Genomic DNA, 21989 nt, shown 5'->3' on the forward strand with positions numbered 1-21989 from the left:
ATTGGTAGCTGATTGTATGTATTCTGGTTACAGGTAGAGGTTGGGTGATGGATGTGAGATACTGAGAATTGGTCCCTGATTGTATGTATTCTGGTTACAGGTAGAGGTTGGGTGATGGATGCCAGATACTGAGAATTGGTCCCTGATTGTATGTATTCTGGTTACAGGTAGAGGTTGGTGATGGATGCGAGATAGTGAGAATTGGTCGCTGATTTCTTCCAAGTGCTCGAGGCAGGATATTTATCAATAAAAGTGTATTGGGTGGTGGGTACTGGGTGCTTCCAACTGATTGGGTGCTGGTTCCTGGTCACTTTGGATTGGGTGTTGGTTGCAGGTACTGACTGACACAGAAGGTCGAGTGTTCCTGGAAAACCAAAAAGACAGCTCTGCATTGACCATTGAGGGAGCAGAAAGAGATGATGAAGCTACCTACAAGATTTGTGTACAGAACCCATCTGGGGAAGACAAGGCTACACTCTTCATCAAGGTTGTTGGTAAGTTGATGACAATAAAACTGACAAACGGAACTTTGATTCATGAATAATCAGTTCAGATTGATAAATTTATGAAAGAGGAGTTAATGATAAACTAGAACGGCACTCAGTAGGGAGCATACCTCCGCCAGGTGAACAGTTTACGCTTTGTATCCCAGAGTAGACCAGAAAATAACAATACAGAATCACATTTAATCAAAATCATCCGTCCACAACTTTTTGAGATATCCTGCGATGTATCGTTTTTGGCCCGATCTCCCAATGGTGAAGAATCACTCAAAAAATTATACGAGCCGGATCCGGATCCGGATCTTCACCAAAATTGAATGGATTCTTCCTCGTCACACACAGAACGTCTCCAGCAAGTTTCGTCCAAATCCATCCACAACTTTTTGAGATATCCTGCGATGTATCGTTTTTGGCCCTATCTCCCAATGGTGAAGAATCGCTTAAAAAATTATACGAGCCGGATCCGAATCCTGACCTTCACCAAAATCTAAGCATTTCGTCCTTGTCACATACGCTACATCTCCGCCAAATTTAGTCCGAATCCGTCCACAACGTTTTGAGATATCTTGTTCACAAAAGGACAAACAGACAGACAGAGGTGAAAACATAACCTCCATCCACCTGTGGTGGCGGAGGCAAAAAGGCAAAATAAAAAGCAGGAATTTTATGAAAAGGAAAGACTTCAGGTGAGTTGTTGTCACTGCCTCTCCTCGTCCGACAGATATTGACAGGTGTGATATTGACAGATGTGATATTGAAAGATGTGTTATTGAAAGATGTGATATTGACAGATGTGATATTGACAGATGTGATATTGACAGATGTGATATTGAAAGATGTGATATTGACAGATGTGATATTGACAGGTGTGATATTGAAAGATGTGATATTGACAGATGTGATATTGACAGGTGTGATATTGACAGGTGTGATATTGACAGATGTGATATTGAAAGATGTGTTATTGAAAGATGTGATATTGAAAGATGTGATATTGACAGATGTGATATTGACAGATGTGATATTGAAAGATGTGATATTGACAGATGTGATATTGACAGATGTGATATTGACAGATGTGATATTGACAGGTGTGATATTGAAAGATGTGATATTGACAGATGTGATATTGACAGATGTGATATTGACAGGTGTGATATTGAAAGATGTGATATTGACAGATGTGATATTGACAGGTGTGATATTGACAGGTGTGATATTGACAGATGTGATATTGAAAGATGTGTTATTGAAAGATGTGATATTGAAAGATGTGATATTGACAGATGTGATATTGACAGATGTGATATTGAAAGATGTGATATTGACAGATGTGATATTGACAGATGTGATATTGACAGATGTGATATTGACAGGTGTGATATTGAAAGATGTGATATTGACAGATGTGATATTGACAGATGTGATATTGACAGGTGTGATATTGAAAGATGTGATATTGACAGATGTGATATTGACAGGTGTGATATTGAAAGATGTGATATTGACAGATGTGATATTGACAGGTGTGATATTGAAAGATGTGATATTGACAGATGTGATATTGACAGGTGTGATATTGACAGATGTGATATTGAAAGATGTGTTATTGAAAGATGTGATATTGACAGATGTGATATTGAAAGATGTGATATTGAAAGATGTGATATTGACAGATGTGATATTGACAGATGTGATCTGGAAAGATGTGATATTGACAGATGTGATATTGAAGGATGTGATATTGAAAGATGTGATATTGACAGATGTGATATTGAAAGATGTGATATTGAAAGATGTGATATTGAAAGATGTGATATTGAAAGATGTGATATTGAAAGATGTGATATTGAAAGATGTGATATTGACAGATGTGATATTGAAAGATGTGATATTGAAAGATGTGATATTGAAAGATGTGATATTGACAGATGTGATATTGAAAGATGTGATATTGAAAGATGTGATATTGAAAGATGTGATATTGAAAGATGTGATATTGAAAGATGTGATATTGAAAGATGTGATATTGAAAGATGTGATATTGAAAGATGTGATATTGAAAGATGTGATATTGACAGATGTGATATTGAAAGATGTGATATTGAAAGATGTGATATTGAAAGATGTGATATTGACAGATGTGATATTGACAGATGTGATATTGAAAGATGTGATATTGAAAGATGTGATATTGAAAGATGTGATATTGAAAGATGTGATATTGACAGATGTGATATTGACAGATGTGATATTGAAAGATGTGATATTGAAAGATGTGATATTGAAAGATGTGATATTGAAAGATGTGATATTGACAGATGTGATATTGACAGATGTGATATTGAAAGATGTGATATTGAAAGATGTGATATTGAAAGATGTGATATTGACAGATATTGTGATATTGACAGATGTGATATTGACAGATGTGATATTGAAAGATGTGATATTGAAAGATGTGATATTGAAAGATGTGATATTGAAAGATGTGATATTGAAAGATGTGATATTGAAAGATGTGTTATTGAAAGATGTGATATTGAAAGATGTGATATTGAAAGATGTGATATTGAAAGATGTGATATTGAAAGATGTGATATTGAAAGATGTGATATTGAAAGATGTGATATTGAAAGATGTGATATTGACAGATGTGATATTGAAAGATGTGATATTGAAAGATGTGATATTGAAAGATGTGATATTGAAAGACGTGATATTGAAAGATGTGATATTGAAAGACGTGATATTGAAAGACGTGATATTGAAAGACGTGATATTGAAAGATGTGATATTGAAAGATGTGATATTGAAAGATGTGATATTGACAGATGTGATATTGAAAGATGTGATATTGAAAGATGTGATATTGAAAGATGTGATATTGAAAGATGTGATATTGAAAGATGTGATATTGAAAGATGTGTTATTGAAAGATGTGATATTGAAAGATGTGATATTGAAAGATGTGATATTGAAAGATGTGATATTGACAGATATTGTGATATTGAAAGATGTGATATTGACAGATGTGATATTGACAGATGTGATATTGACAGATGTGATATTGAAAGATGTGATATTGAAAGATGTGATATTGACAGATATTGTGATATTGAAAGATGTGATATTGACAGATGTGATATTGACAGATGTGATATTGACAGATGTGATATTGAAAGATGTGATATTGAAAGATGTGATATTGAAAGATGTGATATTGAAAGATGTGATATTGACAGATGTGATATTGAAAGATGTGATATTGACAGATGTGATATTGAAAGATGTGTTATTGAAAGATGTGATATTGACAGATATTGTGATATTGACAGATGTGATATTGACAGATGTGATATTGACAGATGTGATAATGAAAGATGTGATATTGAAAGATGTGATATTGAAAGATGTGATATTGAAAGATGTGATATTGAAAGATGTGATATTGAAAGATGTGATATTGAAAGATGTGATATTGAAAGATGTGATATTGACAGATGTGATATTGACAGATGTGATATTGAAAGATGTGATATTGAAAGATGTGATATTGAAAGATGTGATATTGAAAGATGTGATATTGACAGATGTGATATTGACAGATGTGATATTGAAAGATGTGATATTGAAAGATGTGATATTGAAAGATGTGATATTGACAGATATTGTGATATTGACAGATGTGATATTGACAGATGTGATATTGAAAGATGTGATATTGAAAGATGTGATATTGAAAGATGTGATATTGACAGATGTGATATTGAAAGATGTGATATTGAAAGATGTGATATTGAAAGATGTGATATTGACAGATGTGATATTGAAAGATGTGTTATTGAAAGATGTGATATTGAAAGATGTGATATTGAAAGATGTGATATTGAAAGATGTGATATTGACAGATGTGATATTGACAGATGTGATATTGAAAGATGTGTTATTGAAAGATGTGATATTGACAGATGTGATATTGAAAGATGTGATATTGAAAGATGTGATATTGACAGATGTGATATTGACAGATGTGATCTGGAAAGATGTGATATTGACAGATGTGATATTGAAGGATGTGATATTGAAAGATGTGATATTGACAGATGTGATATTGAAAGATGTGATATTGAAAGATGTGATATTGAAAGATGTGATATTGAAAGATGTGATATTGAAAGATGTGATATTGAAAGATGTGATATTGACAGATGTGATATTGAAAGATGTGATATTGAAAGATGTGATATTGAAAGATGTGATATTGACAGATGTGATATTGAAAGATGTGATATTGAAAGATGTGATATTGAAAGATGTGATATTGAAAGATGTGATATTGAAAGATGTGATATTGAAAGATGTGATATTGAAAGATGTGATATTGAAAGATGTGATATTGAAAGATGTGATATTGACAGATGTGATATTGAAAGATGTGATATTGAAAGATGTGATATTGAAAGATGTGATATTGACAGATGTGATATTGACAGATGTGATATTGAAAGATGTGATATTGAAAGATGTGATATTGAAAGATGTGATATTGAAAGATGTGATATTGACAGATGTGATATTGACAGATGTGATATTGAAAGATGTGATATTGAAAGATGTGATATTGAAAGATGTGATATTGAAAGATGTGATATTGACAGATGTGATATTGACAGATGTGATATTGAAAGATGTGATATTGAAAGATGTGATATTGAAAGATGTGATATTGACAGATATTGTGATATTGACAGATGTGATATTGACAGATGTGATATTGAAAGATGTGATATTGAAAGATGTGATATTGAAAGATGTGATATTGAAAGATGTGATATTGAAAGATGTGATATTGAAAGATGTGTTATTGAAAGATGTGATATTGAAAGATGTGATATTGAAAGATGTGATATTGAAAGATGTGATATTGAAAGATGTGATATTGAAAGATGTGATATTGAAAGATGTGATATTGAAAGATGTGATATTGACAGATGTGATATTGAAAGATGTGATATTGAAAGATGTGATATTGAAAGATGTGATATTGAAAGACGTGATATTGAAAGATGTGATATTGAAAGACGTGATATTGAAAGACGTGATATTGAAAGACGTGATATTGAAAGATGTGATATTGAAAGATGTGATATTGAAAGATGTGATATTGACAGATGTGATATTGAAAGATGTGATATTGAAAGATGTGATATTGAAAGATGTGATATTGAAAGATGTGATATTGAAAGATGTGATATTGAAAGATGTGTTATTGAAAGATGTGATATTGAAAGATGTGATATTGAAAGATGTGATATTGAAAGATGTGATATTGAAAGATGTGATATTGACAGATATTGTGATATTGAAAGATGTGATATTGACAGATGTGATATTGACAGATGTGATATTGACAGATGTGATATTGAAAGATGTGATATTGAAAGATGTGATATTGACAGATATTGTGATATTGAAAGATGTGATATTGACAGATGTGATATTGACAGATGTGATATTGACAGATGTGATATTGAAAGATGTGATATTGAAAGATGTGATATTGAAAGATGTGATATTGAAAGATGTGATATTGACAGATGTGATATTGAAAGATGTGATATTGACAGATGTGATATTGAAAGATGTGTTATTGAAAGATGTGATATTGACAGATATTGTGATATTGACAGATGTGATATTGACAGATGTGATATTGACAGATGTGATAATGAAAGATGTGATATTGAAAGATGTGATATTGAAAGATGTGATATTGAAAGATGTGATATTGAAAGATGTGATATTGAAAGATGTGATATTGAAAGATGTGATATTGAAAGATGTGATATTGACAGATGTGATATTGACAGATGTGATATTGAAAGATGTGATATTGAAAGATGTGATATTGAAAGATGTGATATTGAAAGATGTGATATTGACAGATGTGATATTGACAGATGTGATATTGAAAGATGTGATATTGAAAGATGTGATATTGAAAGATGTGATATTGACAGATATTGTGATATTGACAGATGTGATATTGACAGATGTGATATTGAAAGATGTGATATTGAAAGATGTGATATTGAAAGATGTGATATTGAAAGATGTGATATTGAAAGATGTGATATTGAAAGATGTGATATTGAAAGATGTGATATTGAAAGATGTGATATTGAAAGATGTGATATTGAAAGATGTGATATTGAAAGATGTGATATTGAAAGATGTGATATTGACAGATGTGATATTGAAAGATGTGATATTGAAAGATGTGATATTGAAAGATGTGATATTGAAAGATGTGATATTGAAAGATGTGATATTGAAAGATGTGATATTGACAGATGTGATATTGAAAGATGTGATATTGAAAGATGTGATATTGAAAGATGTGATATTGAAAGATGTGATATTGACAGATGTGATATTGACAGATGTGATATTGAAAGATGTGATATTGAAAGATGTGATATTGAAAGATGTGATATTGAAAGATGTGATATTGAAAGATGTGATATTGAAAGATGTGATATTGACAGATGTGATATTGAAAGATGTGATATTGAAAGATGTGATATTGAAAGATGTGATATTGAAAGATGTGATATTGAAAGATGTGATATTGAAAGATGTGATATTGAAAGATGTGATATTGAAAGATGTGATATTGAAAGATGTGATATTGAAAGATGTGATATTGACAGATGTGATATTGAAAGATGTGATATTGAAAGATGTGATATTGAAAGATGTGATATTGAAAGATGTGATATTGACAGATGTGATATTGACAGATGTGATATTGAAAGATGTGATATTGAAAGATGTGATATTGAAAGATGTGATATTGAAAGATGTGATATTGACAGATGTGATATTGACAGATGTGATATTGAAAGATGTGATATTGAAAGATGTGATATTGAAAGATGTGATATTGACAGATATTGTGATATTGACAGATGTGATATTGACAGATGTGATATTGAAAGATGTGATATTGAAAGATGTGATATTGAAAGATGTGATATTGAAAGATGTGATATTGAAAGATGTGATATTGAAAGATGTGTTATTGAAAGATGTGATATTGAAAGATGTGATATTGAAAGATGTGATATTGACAGATGTGATATTGACAGATGTGATATTGAAAGATGTGATATTGAAAGATGTGATATTGACAGATGTGATATTGAAAGATGTGATATTGAAAGATGTGATATTGACAGATGTGATATTGAAAGATGTGATATTGACAGATGTGATATTGAAAGATGTGATATTGAAAGATGTGATATTGACAGATGTGATATTGACAGATGTGATATTGAAAGATGTGATATTGAAAGATGTGATATTGAAAGATGTGATATTGACAGATATTGTGATATTGACAGATGTGATATTGACAGATGTGATATTGAAAGATGTGATATTGAAAGATGTGATATTGAAAGATGTGATATTGAAAGATGTGATATTGAAAGATGTGATATTGAAAGATGTGTTATTGAAAGATGTGATATTGAAAGATGTGATATTGAAAGATGTGATATTGACAGATGTGATATTGAAAGATGTGATATTGACAGATGTGATATTGAAAGATGTGATATTGACAGATGTGATATTGAAAGATGTGATATTGACAGATGTGATATTGAAAGATGTGATATTGACAGATGTGATATTGACAGATGTGATATTGAAAGATGTGATATTGACAGATGTGATATTGAAAGATGTGATATTGAAAGATGTGATATTGACAGATGTGATATTGAAAGATGTGATATTGACAGATGTGTTATTGAAAGATGTGATATTGAAAGATGTGATATTGAAAGATGTGATATTTAAAGATGTGATATTGAAAGATGTGATATTGAAAGATGTGATATTGAAAGATGTGATATTGAAAGATGTGATATTGAAAGATGTGACATTGAAAGACGTGATATTGAAAGATGTGATATTGAAAGATGTGATATAGAAAGATGTGATATTGAAAGATGTGATATTGAAAGATGTGATATTGACAGATGTGATATTGAAAGATGTGATATTGAAAGATGTGATATTGAAAGATGTGATATTGAAAGATGTGATATTGAAAGATGTGATATTGAAAGATGTGATATTGAAAGATGTGATATTGACAGATATTGTGATATTGAAAGATGTGATATTGACAGATGTGATATTGACAGATGTGATATTGAAAGATGTGTTATTGACAGATATTGTGATATTGAAAGATGTGTTATTGAAAGATGTGATATTGAAAGATGTGATATTGAAAGATGTGATATTGAAAGATGTGTTATTGACAGATATTGTGATATTGAAAGATGTGAAAGATGATGTGATATTCCAGGATGCTGGCAGATGACCTTGAGCAAAAGATAGGGTGAAAAGAACAGAGAGAGGGTGAGATAGAGCGGCAGAGCAGGATTTTAGGACCCGTGGGCTGATGCCGTCTGGTCCAGTTGCAGAATCAGAGTCGAGGTTTGACAAAAACTCCTCCACCTTGTCAGGAGAGAAGGACACAGAGTCCAGGAGCATTTGGGTTCGATGTGATATTGTGTGATATTGATGTGATATTGTGCTGATATTGATGTGATATTGAAAGATGTGATATTGAAAGATGTGATATTGAAAGATGTGATATTGAAAGATGTGATATTGAAAGATGTGATATTGAAAGATGTGATATTGAAAGATGTGATATTGACAGATATTGTGATATTGAAAGATGTGATATTGACAGATGTGATATTGACAGATGTGATATTGACAGATGTGATATTGAAAGATGTGATATTGAAAGATGTGATATTGACAGATATTGTGATATTGAAAGATGTGATATTGACAGATGTGATATTGACAGATGTGATATTGACAGATGTGATATTGAAAGATGTGATATTGAAAGATGTGATATTGAAAGATGTGATATTGACAGATACTGTGATATTGAAAGATGTGATATTGAAAGATGTCATATTGAAAGATGTGATATTGAAAGATGTGATATTGAAAGATGTGATATTGAAAGATGTGATATTGAAAGATGTGATATTGAAAGATGTGATATTGACAGATATTGTGATATTGAAAGATGTGATATTGACAGATGTGATATTGACAGATGTGATATTGACAGATGTGATATTGAAAGATGTGATATTGAAAGATGTGATATTGACAGATATTGTGATATTGAAAGATGTGATATTGACAGATGTGATATTGACAGATGTGATATTGACAGATGTGATATTGAAAGATGTGATATTGAAAGATGTGATATTGACAGATATTGTGATATTGAAAGATGTGATATTGAAAGATGTGATATTGAAAGATGTGATATTGAAAGATGTGATATTGAAAGATGTGATATTGAAAGATGTGATATTGAAAGATGTGATATTGACAGATGTGATATTGACAGATGTGATATTGAAAGATGTGATATTGAAAGATGTGATATTGAAAGATGTGATATTGACAGATATTGTGATATTGAAAGATGTGATATTGAAAGATGTGATATTGAAAGATGTGATATTGAAAGATGTGATATTGAAAGATGTGATATTGAAAGATGTGATATTGAAAGATGTGATATTGACAGATGTGATATTGACAGATGTGATATTGAAAGAAGTGATATTGAAAGATGTGATATTGAAAGATGTGATATTGACAGATATTGTGATATTGAAAGATGTGATATTGAAAGATGTGACATTGACAGATGTGATATTGACAGATGTGATATTGAAAGATGTGATATTGAAAGATGTGATATTGAAAGATGTGATATTGACAGATGTGATATTGACAGATGTGATATTGAAAGATGTGATATTGAAAGATGTGATATTGAAAGATGTGATATTGACAGATATTGTGATATTGAAAGATGTGATATTGAAAGATGTGATATTGAAAGATGTGATATTGAAAGATGTGATATTGATGTGATATTGAAAGATGTGATATTGAAAGATGTGATATTGAAAGATGTGATATTGACAGATATTGTGATATTGAAAGATGTGATATTGACAGATGTGATATTGACAGATGTGATATTGAAAGATGTGTTATTGACAGATATTGTGATATTGAAAGATGTGTTATTGAAAGATGTGATATTGAAAGATGTGATATTGAAAGATGTGATATTGAAAGATGTGTTATTGACAGATATTGTGATATTGAAAGATGTGAAAGATGATGTGATATTCCAGGATGCTGGCAGATGACCTTGAGCAAAAGATAGGGTGAAAAGAACAGAGAGAGGGTGAGATAGAGCGGCAGAGCAGGATTTTAGGACCCGTGGGCTGATGCCGTCTGGTCCAGTTGCAGAATCAGAGTCGAGGTTTGACAAAAACTCCTCCACCTTGTCAGGAGAGAAGGACACAGAGTCCAGGAGCATTTGGGTTCGATGTGATATTGTGTGATATTGATGTGATATTGTGCTGATATTGATGTGATATTGAAAGATGTGATATTGAAAGATGTGATATTGAAAGATGTGATATTGAAAGATGTGATATTGACAGATATTGTGATATTGAAAGATGTGATATTGACAGATGTGATATTGACAGATGTGATATTGACAGATGTGATATTGAAAGATGTGATATTGACAGATATTGTGATATTGAAAGATGTGATATTGACAGATGTGATATTGACAGATGTGATATTGACAGATGTGATATTGAAAGATGTGATATTGAAAGATGTGATATTGAAAGATGTGATATTGACAGATATTGTGATATTGAAAGATGTGATATTGAAAGATGTCATATTGAAAGATGTGATATTGAAAGATGTGATATTGAAAGATGTGATATTGAAAGATGTGATATTGAAAGATGTGATATTGACAGATATTGTGATATTGAAAGATGTGATATTGAAAGATGTCATATTGAAAGATGTGATATTGAAAGATGTGATATTGAAAGATGTGATATTGAAAGATGTGATATTGAAAGATGTGATATTGAAAGATGTGATATTGAAAGATGTGATATTGAAAGATGTGATATTGAAAGATGTGATATTGACAGATATTGTGATATTGCAAGATGTGATATTGAAAGATGTCATATAGAAAGATGTGATATTGAAAGATGTGATATTGAAAGATGTGATATTGAAAGATGTGATATTGAAAGATGTGATATTGAAAGATGTGATATTGACAGATATTGTGATATTGAAAGATGTGATATTGACAGATGTGATATTGACAGATGTGATATTGACAGATGTGATATTGAAAGATGTGATATTGAAAGATGTGATATTGACAGATATTGTGATATTGAAAGATGTGATATTGACAGATGTGATATTGACAGATGTGATATTGACAGATGTGATATTGAAAGATGTGATATTGAAAGATGTGATATTGACAGATATTGTGATATTGAAAGATGTGATATTGAAAGATGTGATATTGAAAGATGTGATATTGAAAGATGTGATATTGAAAGATGTGATATTGAAAGATGTGATATTGAAAGATGTGATATTGACAGATGTGATATTGACAGATGTGATATTGAAAGATGTGATATTAAAGATGTGATATTGACAGATATTGTGATATTGAAAGATGTGATATTGAAAGATGTGATATTGAAAGATGTGATATTGAAAGATGTGATATTGAAAGATGTGATATTGAAAGATGTGATATTGAAAGATGTGATATTGAAAGATGTGATATTGAAAGATGTGATATTGACAGATGTGATATTGACAGATGTGATATTGAAAGATGTGATATTGAAAGATGTGATATTGAAAGATGTGATATTGACAGATATTGTGATATAGAAAGATGTGATATTGAAAGATGTGACATTGACAGATGTGATATTGACAGATGTGATATTGAAAGATGTGATATTGAAAGATGTGATATTGAAAGATGTGATATTGACAGATATTGTGATATTGAAAGATGTGATATTGAAAGATGTGATATTGAAAGATGTGATATTGACAGATGTGATATTGACAGATGTGATATTGAAAGATGTGATATTGAAAGATGTGATATTGAAAGATGTGATATTGAAAGATGTGATATTGACAGATATTGTGATATTGAAAGATGTGATATTGAAAGATGTGATATTGAAAGATGTGATATTGAAAGATGTGATATTGAAAGATGTGATATTGAAAGATGTGATATTGACAGATATTGTGATATTGAAAGATGTGATATTGAAAGATGTGATATTGAAAGATGTGATATTGACAGATATTGTGATATTGAAAGATGTGATATTGAAAGATGTGATATTGAAAGATGTGATATTGAAAGATGTGATATTGACAGATGTGATATTGAAAGATGTGATATTGAAAGATGTGATATTGAAAGATGTGATATTGAAAGATGTGATATTGAAAGATGTGATATTGAAAGATGTGATATTGACAGATGTGATATTGAAAGATGTGATATTGAAAGATGTGATATTGAAAGATGTGATATTGAAAGATGTGATATTGACAGATGTGATATTGACAGATGTGATATTGACAGATGTGATATTGAAAGATGTGATATTGAAAGATGTGATATTGAAAGATGTGATATTGACAGATATTGTGATATTGAAAGATGTGATATTGAAAGATGTCATATTGAAAGATGTGATATTGAAAGATGTGATATTGAAAGATGTGATATTGAAAGATGTGATATTGAAAGATGTGATATTGAAAGATGTGATATTGACAGATATTGTGATATTGAAAGATGTGATATTGACAGATGTGATATTGAAAGATGTGATATTGAAAGATGTGATATTGAAAGATGTGATATTGAAAGATGTGATATTGACAGATATTGTGATATTGAAAGATGTGATATTGACAGATGTGATATTGAAAGATGTGATATTGAAAGATGTGATATTGAAAGATGTGATATTGAAAGATGTCATATTGAAAGATGTGATATTGAAAGATGTGATATTGAAAGATGTGATATTGAAAGATGTGATATTGAAAGATGTGATATTGAAAGATGTGATATTGACAGATATTGTGATATTGAAAGATGTGATATTGACAGATGTGATATTGAAAGATGTGATATTGAAAGATGTGATATTGAAAGATGTGATATTGACAGATATTGTGATATTGAAAGATGTGATATTGAAAGATGTGACATTGACAGATGTGATATTGACAGATGTGATATTGAAAGATGTGATATGGAAAGATGTGATATTGAAAGGTGTGATATTGACAGATACTGTGATATTGAAAGATGTGATATTGAAAGATGTCATATTGAAAGATGTGATATTGAAAGATGTGATATTGAAAGATGTGATATTGAAAGATGTGATATTGAAAGATGTGATATTGAAAGATGTGATATTGAAAGATGTGATATTGAAAGATGTGATATTGACAGATGTGATATTGACAGATGTGATATTGAAAGATGTGATATTGAAAGATGTGATATTGAAAGATGTGATATTGACAGATATTGTGATATTGAAAGATGTGATATTGAAAGATGTGATATTGAAAGATGTGATATTGAAAGATGTGATATTGAAAGATGTGATATTGAAAGATGTGATATTGAAAGATGTGATATTGAAAGATGTGATATTGACAGATGTGATATTGACAGATGTGATATTGAAAGAAGTGATATTGAAAGATGTGATATTGAAAGATGTGATATTGACAGATATTGTGATATTGAAAGATGTGATATTGAAAGATGTGACATTGACAGATGTGATATTGACAGATGTGATATTGAAAGATGTGATATTGAAAGATGTGATATTGAAAGATGTGATATTGACAGATGTGATATTGACAGATGTGATATTGAAAGATGTGATATTGAAAGATGTGATATTGACAGATATTGTGATATTGAAAGATGTGATATTGAAAGATGTGATATTGAAAGATGTGATATTGAAAGATGTGATATTGATGTGATATTGAAAGATGTGATATTGAAAGATGTGATATTGAAAGATGTGATATTGACAGATATTGTGATATTGAAAGATGTGATATTGACAGATGTGATATTGACAGATGTGATATTGAAAGATGTGTTATTGACAGATATTGTGATATTGAAAGATGTGTTATTGAAAGATGTGATATTGAAAGATGTGATATTGAAAGATGTGATATTGAAAGATGTGTTATTGACAGATATTGTGATATTGAAAGATGTGAAAGATGATGTGATATTCCAGGATGCTGGCAGATGACCTTGAGCAAAAGATAGGGTGAAAAGAACAGAGAGAGGGTGAGATAGAGCGGCAGAGCAGGATTTTAGGACCCGTGGGCTGATGCCGTCTGGTCCAGTTGCAGAATCAGAGTCGAGGTTTGACAAAAACTCCTCCACCTTGTCAGGAGAGAAGGACACAGAGTCCAGGAGCATTTGGGTTCGATGTGATATTGTGTGATATTGATGTGATATTGTGCTGATATTGATGTGATATTGAAAGATGTGATATTGAAAGATGTGATATTGAAAGATGTGATATTGAAAGATGTGATATTGACAGATATTGTGATATTGAAAGATGTGATATTGACAGATGTGATATTGACAGATGTGATATTGACAGATGTGATATTGAAAGATGTGATATTGAAAGATGTGATATTGACAGATATTGTGATATTGAAAGATGTGATATTGACAGATGTGATATTGACAGATGTGATATTGACAGATGTGATATTGAAAGATGTGATATTGAAAGATGTGATATTGAAAGATGTGATATTGACAGATATTGTGATATTGAAAGATGTGATATTGAAAGATGTCATATTGAAAGATGTGATATTGAAAGATGTGATATTGAAAGATGTGATATTGAAAGATGTGATATTGACAGATATTGTGATATTGAAAGATGTGATATTGAAAGATGTCATATTGAAAGATGTGATATTGAAAGATGTGATATTGAAAGATGTGATATTGAAAGATGTGATATTGAAAGATGTGATATTGAAAGATGTGATATTGAAAGATGTGATATTGAAAGATGTGATATTGAAAGATGTGATATTGACAGATATTGTGATATTGAAAGATGTGATATTGAAAGATGTCATATAGAAAGATGTGATATTGAAAGATGTGATATTGAAAGATGTGATATTGAAAGATGCGATATTGAAAGATGTGATATTGACAGATATTGTGATATTGAAAGATGTGATATTGACAGATGTGATATTGACAGATGTGATATTGACAGATGTGATATTGAAAGATGTGATATTGAAAGATGTGATATTGACAGATATTGTGATATTGAAAGATGTGATATTGACAGATGTGATATTGACAGATGTGATATTGACAGATGTGATATTGAAAGATGTGATATTGAAAGATGTGATATTGACAGATATTGTGATATTGAAAGATGTGATATTGAAAGATGTGATATTGACAGATATTGTGATATTGAAAGATGTGATATTGAAAGATGTGATATTGAAAGATGTGATATTGAAAGATGTGATATTGACAGATGTGATATTGACAGATGTGATATTGAAAGATGTGATATTGAAAGATGTGATATTGACAGATATTGTGATATTGAAAGATGTGATATTGAAAGATGTGATATTGAAAGATGTGATATTGAAAGATGTGATATTGAAAGATGTGATATTGAAAGATGTGATATTGAAAGATGTGATATTGAAAGATGTGATATTGAAAGATGTGATATTGAAAGATGTGATATTGAAAGATGTGATATTGACAGATGTGATATTGACAGATGTGATATTGAAAGATGTGATATTGAAAGATGTGATATTGAAAGATGTGATATTGACAGATATTGTGATATTGAAAGATGTGATATTGAAAGATGTGACATTGACAGATGTGATATTGACAGATGTGATATTGAAAGATGTGATATTGAAAGATGTGATATTGAAAGATGTGATATTGACAGATATTGTGATATTGAAAGATGTGATATTGAAAGATGTGATATTGAAAGATGTGATATTGACAGATGTGATATTGACAGATGTGATATTGAAAGATGTGATATTGAAAGATGTGATATTGAAAGATGTGATATTGACAGATATTGTGATATTGAAAGATGTGATATTGAAAGATGTGATATTGAAAGATGTGATATTGAAAGATGTGATATTGAAAGATGTGATATTGAAAGATGTGATATTGACAGATATTGTGATATTGAAAGATGTGATATTGAAAGATGTGATATTGAAAGATGTGATATTGACAGATATTGTGATATTGAAAGATGTGATATTGAAAGATGTGATATTGAAAGATGTGATATTGAAAGATGTGATATTGACAGATGTGATATTGAAAGATGTGATATTGAAAGATGTGATATTGAAAGATGTGATATTGAAAGATGTGATATTGAACGATGTGATATTGAAAGATGTGATATTGACAGATGTGATATTGAAAGATGTGATATTGAAAGATGTGATATTGAAAGATGTGATATTGAAAGATGTGATATTGAAAGATGTGATATTGACAGATGTGATATTGACAGATGTGATATTGACAGATGTGATATTGAAAGATGTGATATTGAAAGATGTGATATTGAAAGATGTGATATTGACAGATATTGTGATATTGAAAGATGTGATATTGAAAGATGTCATATTGAAAGATGTGATATTGAAAGATGTGATATTGAAAGATGTGATATTGAAAGATGTGATATTGAAAGATGTGATATTGAAAGATGTGATATTGACAGATATTGTGATATTGAAAGATGTGATATTGACAGATGTGATATTGAAAGATGTGATATTGAAAGATGTGATATTGAAAGATGTGATATTGAAAGATGTGATATTGACAGATATTGTGATATTGAAAGATGTGATATTGACAGATGTGATATTGAAAGATGTGATATTGAAAGATGTGATATTGAAAGATGTGATATTGAAAGATGTCATATTGAAAGATGTGATATTGAAAGATGTGATATTGAAAGATGTGATATTGAAAGATGTGATATTGAAAGATGTGATATTGAAAGATGTGATATTGACAGATATTGTGATATTGAAAGATGTGATATTGACAGATGTGATATTGAAAGATGTGATATTGAAAGATGTGATATTGAAAGATGTGATATTGACAGATATTGTGATATTGAAAGATGTGATATTGAAAGATGTGACATTGACAGATGTGATATTGAAAGATGTGATATTGAAAGATGTGATATTGAAAGATGTGATATTGACAGATATTGTGATATTGAAAGATGTGATATTGAAAGATGTGATATTGAAAGATGTGATATTGACAGATGTGATATTGACAGATGTGATATTGAAAGATGTGATATTGAAAGATGTGATATTGAAAGATGTGATATTGAAAGATGTGATATTGACAGATATTGTGATATTGAAAGATGTGATATTGAAAGATGTGATATTGAAAGATGTGATATTGAAAGATGTGATATTGAAAGATGTGATATTGAAAGATGTGATATTGACAGATATTGTGATATTGAAAGATGTGATATTGAAAGATGTGATATTGAAAGATGTGATATTGACAGATATTGTGATATTGAAAGATGTGATATTGAAAGATGTGATATTGAAAGATGTGATATTGAAAGATGTGATATTGACAGATGTGATATTGAAAGATGTGATATTGAAAGATGTGATATTGAAAGATGTGATATTGAAAGATGTGATATTGAAAGATGTGATATTGAAAGATGTGATATTGACAGATGTGATATTGAAAGATGTGATATTGAAAGATGTGATATTGAAAGATGTGATATTGAAAGATGTGATATTGAAAGATGTGATATTGACAGATGTGATATTGACAGATGTGATATTGACAGATGTGATATTGAAAGATGTGATATTGAAAGATGTGATATTGAAAGATGTGATATTGACAGATATTGTGATATTGAAAGATGTGATATTGAAAGATGTCATATTGAAAGATGTGATATTGAAAGATGTGATATTGAAAGATGTGATATTGAAAGATGTGATATTGAAAGATGTGATATTGAAAGATGTGATATTGACAGATATTGTGATATTGAAAGATGTGATATTGACAGATGTGATATTGACAGATGTGATATTGACAGATGTGATATTGAAAGATGTGATATTGAAAGATGTGATATTGACAGATATTGTGATATTGAAAGATGTGATATTGACAGATGTGATATTGACAGATGTGATATTGACAGATGTGATATTGAAAGATGTGATATTGAAAGATGTGATATTGACAGATGTGATATTGAAAGATGTGATATTGAAAGATGTGATATTGAAAGATGTGATATTGACAGATGTGATATTGACAGATGTGATATTGAAAGATGTGATATTGAAAGATGTGATATTGACAGATATTGTGATATTGAAAGATGTGATATTGAAAGATGTGATATTGAAAGATGTGATATTGAAAGATGTGATATTGAAAGATGTGATATTGAAAGATGTGATATTGAAAGATGTGATATTGACAGATATTGTGATATTGAAAGATGTGATATTGACAGATGTGATATTGAAAGATGTGATATTGAAAGATGTGATATTGAAAGATGTGATATTGAAAGATGTGATATTGAAAGATGTGATATTGACAGATGTGATATTGAAAGATGTGATATTGAAAGATGTGATATTGACAGATGTGATATTGAAAGATGTGATATTGACAGATGTGATATTGAAAGATGTGATATTGAAAGATGTGATATTGAAAGATGTGTTATTGACAGATGTGATATTGAAAGATGTGATATTGAAAGATGTGATATTGAAAGATGTGATATTGACAGATGTGATATTGAAAGATGTGATATTGAAAGATGTGATATTGAAAGATGTGATATTGACAGATGTGATATTGACAGATGTGATATTGAAAGATGTGATATTGAAAGATGTGATATTGACAGATATTGTGATATTGAAAGATGTGATATTGAAAGATGTGATATTGAAAGATGTGATATTGAAAGATGTGATATTGAAAGATGTGATATTGAAAGATGTGATATTGAAAGATGTGATATTGAAAGATGTGATATTGAAAGATGTGATATTGACAGATGTGATATTGACAGATGTGATATTGAAAGATGTGATATTGAAAGATGTGATATTGAAAGATGTGATATTGACAGATATTGTGATATTGAAAGATGTGATATTGAAAGATGTGATATTGACAGATGTGATATTGACAGATGTGATATTGAAAGATGTGATATTGAAAGATGTGATATTGAAAGATGTGATATTGAAAGATGTGATATTGAAAGATGTGATATTGAAAGATGTGATATTGAAAGATGTGATATTGAAAGATGTGATATTGAAAGATGTGATATTGAAAGATGTGATATTGACAGATGTGATATTGACAGATGTGATATTGAAAGATGTGATATTGAAAGATGTGATATTGAAAGATGTGATATTGAAAGATGTGATATTGAAAGATGTGATATTGACAGATGTGATATTGAAAGATGTGATATTGACAGATGTGATATTGAAAGATGTGATATTGAAAGATGTGATATTGACAGATGTGATATTGACAGATGTGATATTGAAAGATGTGATATTGAAAGATGTGATATTGAAAGATGTGATATTGACAGATGTGATATTGACAGATGTGATATTGACAGATGTGATATTGAAAGATGTGATATTGAAAGATGTGATATTGAAAGATGTGATATTGAAAGATGTGATATTGAAAGATGTGATATTGAAAGATGTGATATTGAAAGATGTGATATTGAAAGATGTGATATTGAAAGATGTGATATTGACAGATGTGATATTGAAAGATGTGATATTGAAAGATGTGATATTGAAAGATGTGATATTGACAGATGTGATATTGAAAGATGTGATATTGAAAGATGTGATATTGAAAGATGTGATATTGACAGATGTGATATTGAAAGATGTGATATTGAAAGATGTGATATTGACAGATGTGATATTGAAAGATGTGATATTGAAAGATGTGATATTGAAAGATGTGATATTGACAGATTTGTGATATTGAAAGATGTGATATTGAAAGATGTGATATTGAAAGATGTGATATTGAAAGATGTGATATTGAAAGATGTGATATTGAAAGATGTGATATTGAAAGATGTGATATTGAAAGATGTGATATTGACAGATGTGATATTGAAAGATGTGATATTGAAAGATGTGATATTGAAAGATGTGATATTGAAAGATGTGATATTGAAAGATGTGATATTGAAAGATGTGATATTGACAGATTGTGATATTGAAAGATGTGATATTGAAAGATGTGATATTGACAGATGTGATATTGAAAGATGTGATATTGAAAGATGTGATATTGAAAGATGTGATATTGACAGATTGTGATATTGAAAGATGTGATATTGAAAGATGTGATATTGAAAGATGTGATATTGAAAGATGTGATATTGAAAGATGTGATATTGAAAGATGTGATATTGACAGATGTGATATTGAAAGATGTGATATTGAAAGATGTGATATTGAAAGATGTGATATTGACAGATTGTGATATTGAAAGATGTGATATTGAAAGATGTGATATTGAAAGATGTGATATTGAAAGATGTGATATTGAAAGATGTGATATTGAAAGATGTGATATTGAAAGATGTGATATTGAAAGATGTGATATTGAAAGATGTGATATTGAAAGATGTGATATTGACAGATGTGATATTGAAAGATGTGATATTGAAAGATGTGATATTGAAAGATGTGATATTGAAAGATGTGATATTGAAAGATGTGATATTGAAAGATGTGATATTGACAGATGTGATATTGACAGATGTGATATTGAAAGATGTGATATTGAAAGATGTGATATTGAAAGATGTGATATTGACAGATATTGTGATATTGAAAGATGTGATATTGAAAGATGTGATATTGAAAGATGTGATATTGAAAGATGTGATATTGACAGATGTGATATTGAAAGATGTGATATTGAAAGATGTGATATTGAACGATGTGATATTGAAAGATGTGATATTGACAGATATTGTGATATTGAAAGATGTGATATTGAAAGATGTGATATTGAAAGATGTGATATTGAAAGATGTGATATTGAAAGATGTGATATTGAAAGATGTGATATTGACAGATATTGTGATATTGAAAGATGTGATATTGAAAGATGTGATATTGAAAGATGTGATATTGACAGATATTGTGATATTGAAAGATGTGATATTGAAAGATGTGATATTGAAAGATGTGATATTGAAAGATGTGATATTGACAGAT

General features: G+C 29.9%; 1 protein-coding gene across 2 annotated transcripts in view; it reads left to right on the forward strand.

Annotated features, from left to right (window-relative positions):
• Positions 1-21989, forward strand: part of LOC137428018 (myosin-binding protein C, cardiac-type) — a 139960-nt gene that overhangs the window by 86207 nt on the left and 31764 nt on the right. For both annotated transcript variants that reach the window (XM_078777529.1, XM_078777528.1), the window contains exon 19: positions 335-494. In XM_078777529.1, the coding sequence (XP_078633655.1) occupies positions 335-494 (160 nt within the window). The remainder of the gene's footprint in view (positions 1-334; positions 495-21989) is intronic.

The sequence above is a fragment of the Myxine glutinosa genome, chromosome 5, assembly GCF_964187855.1.
Source record: "Myxine glutinosa chromosome 5, kmMyxGlut1.1, whole genome shotgun sequence".
Lineage (NCBI taxonomy): Eukaryota > Metazoa > Chordata > Myxini > Myxiniformes > Myxinidae > Myxine > Myxine glutinosa.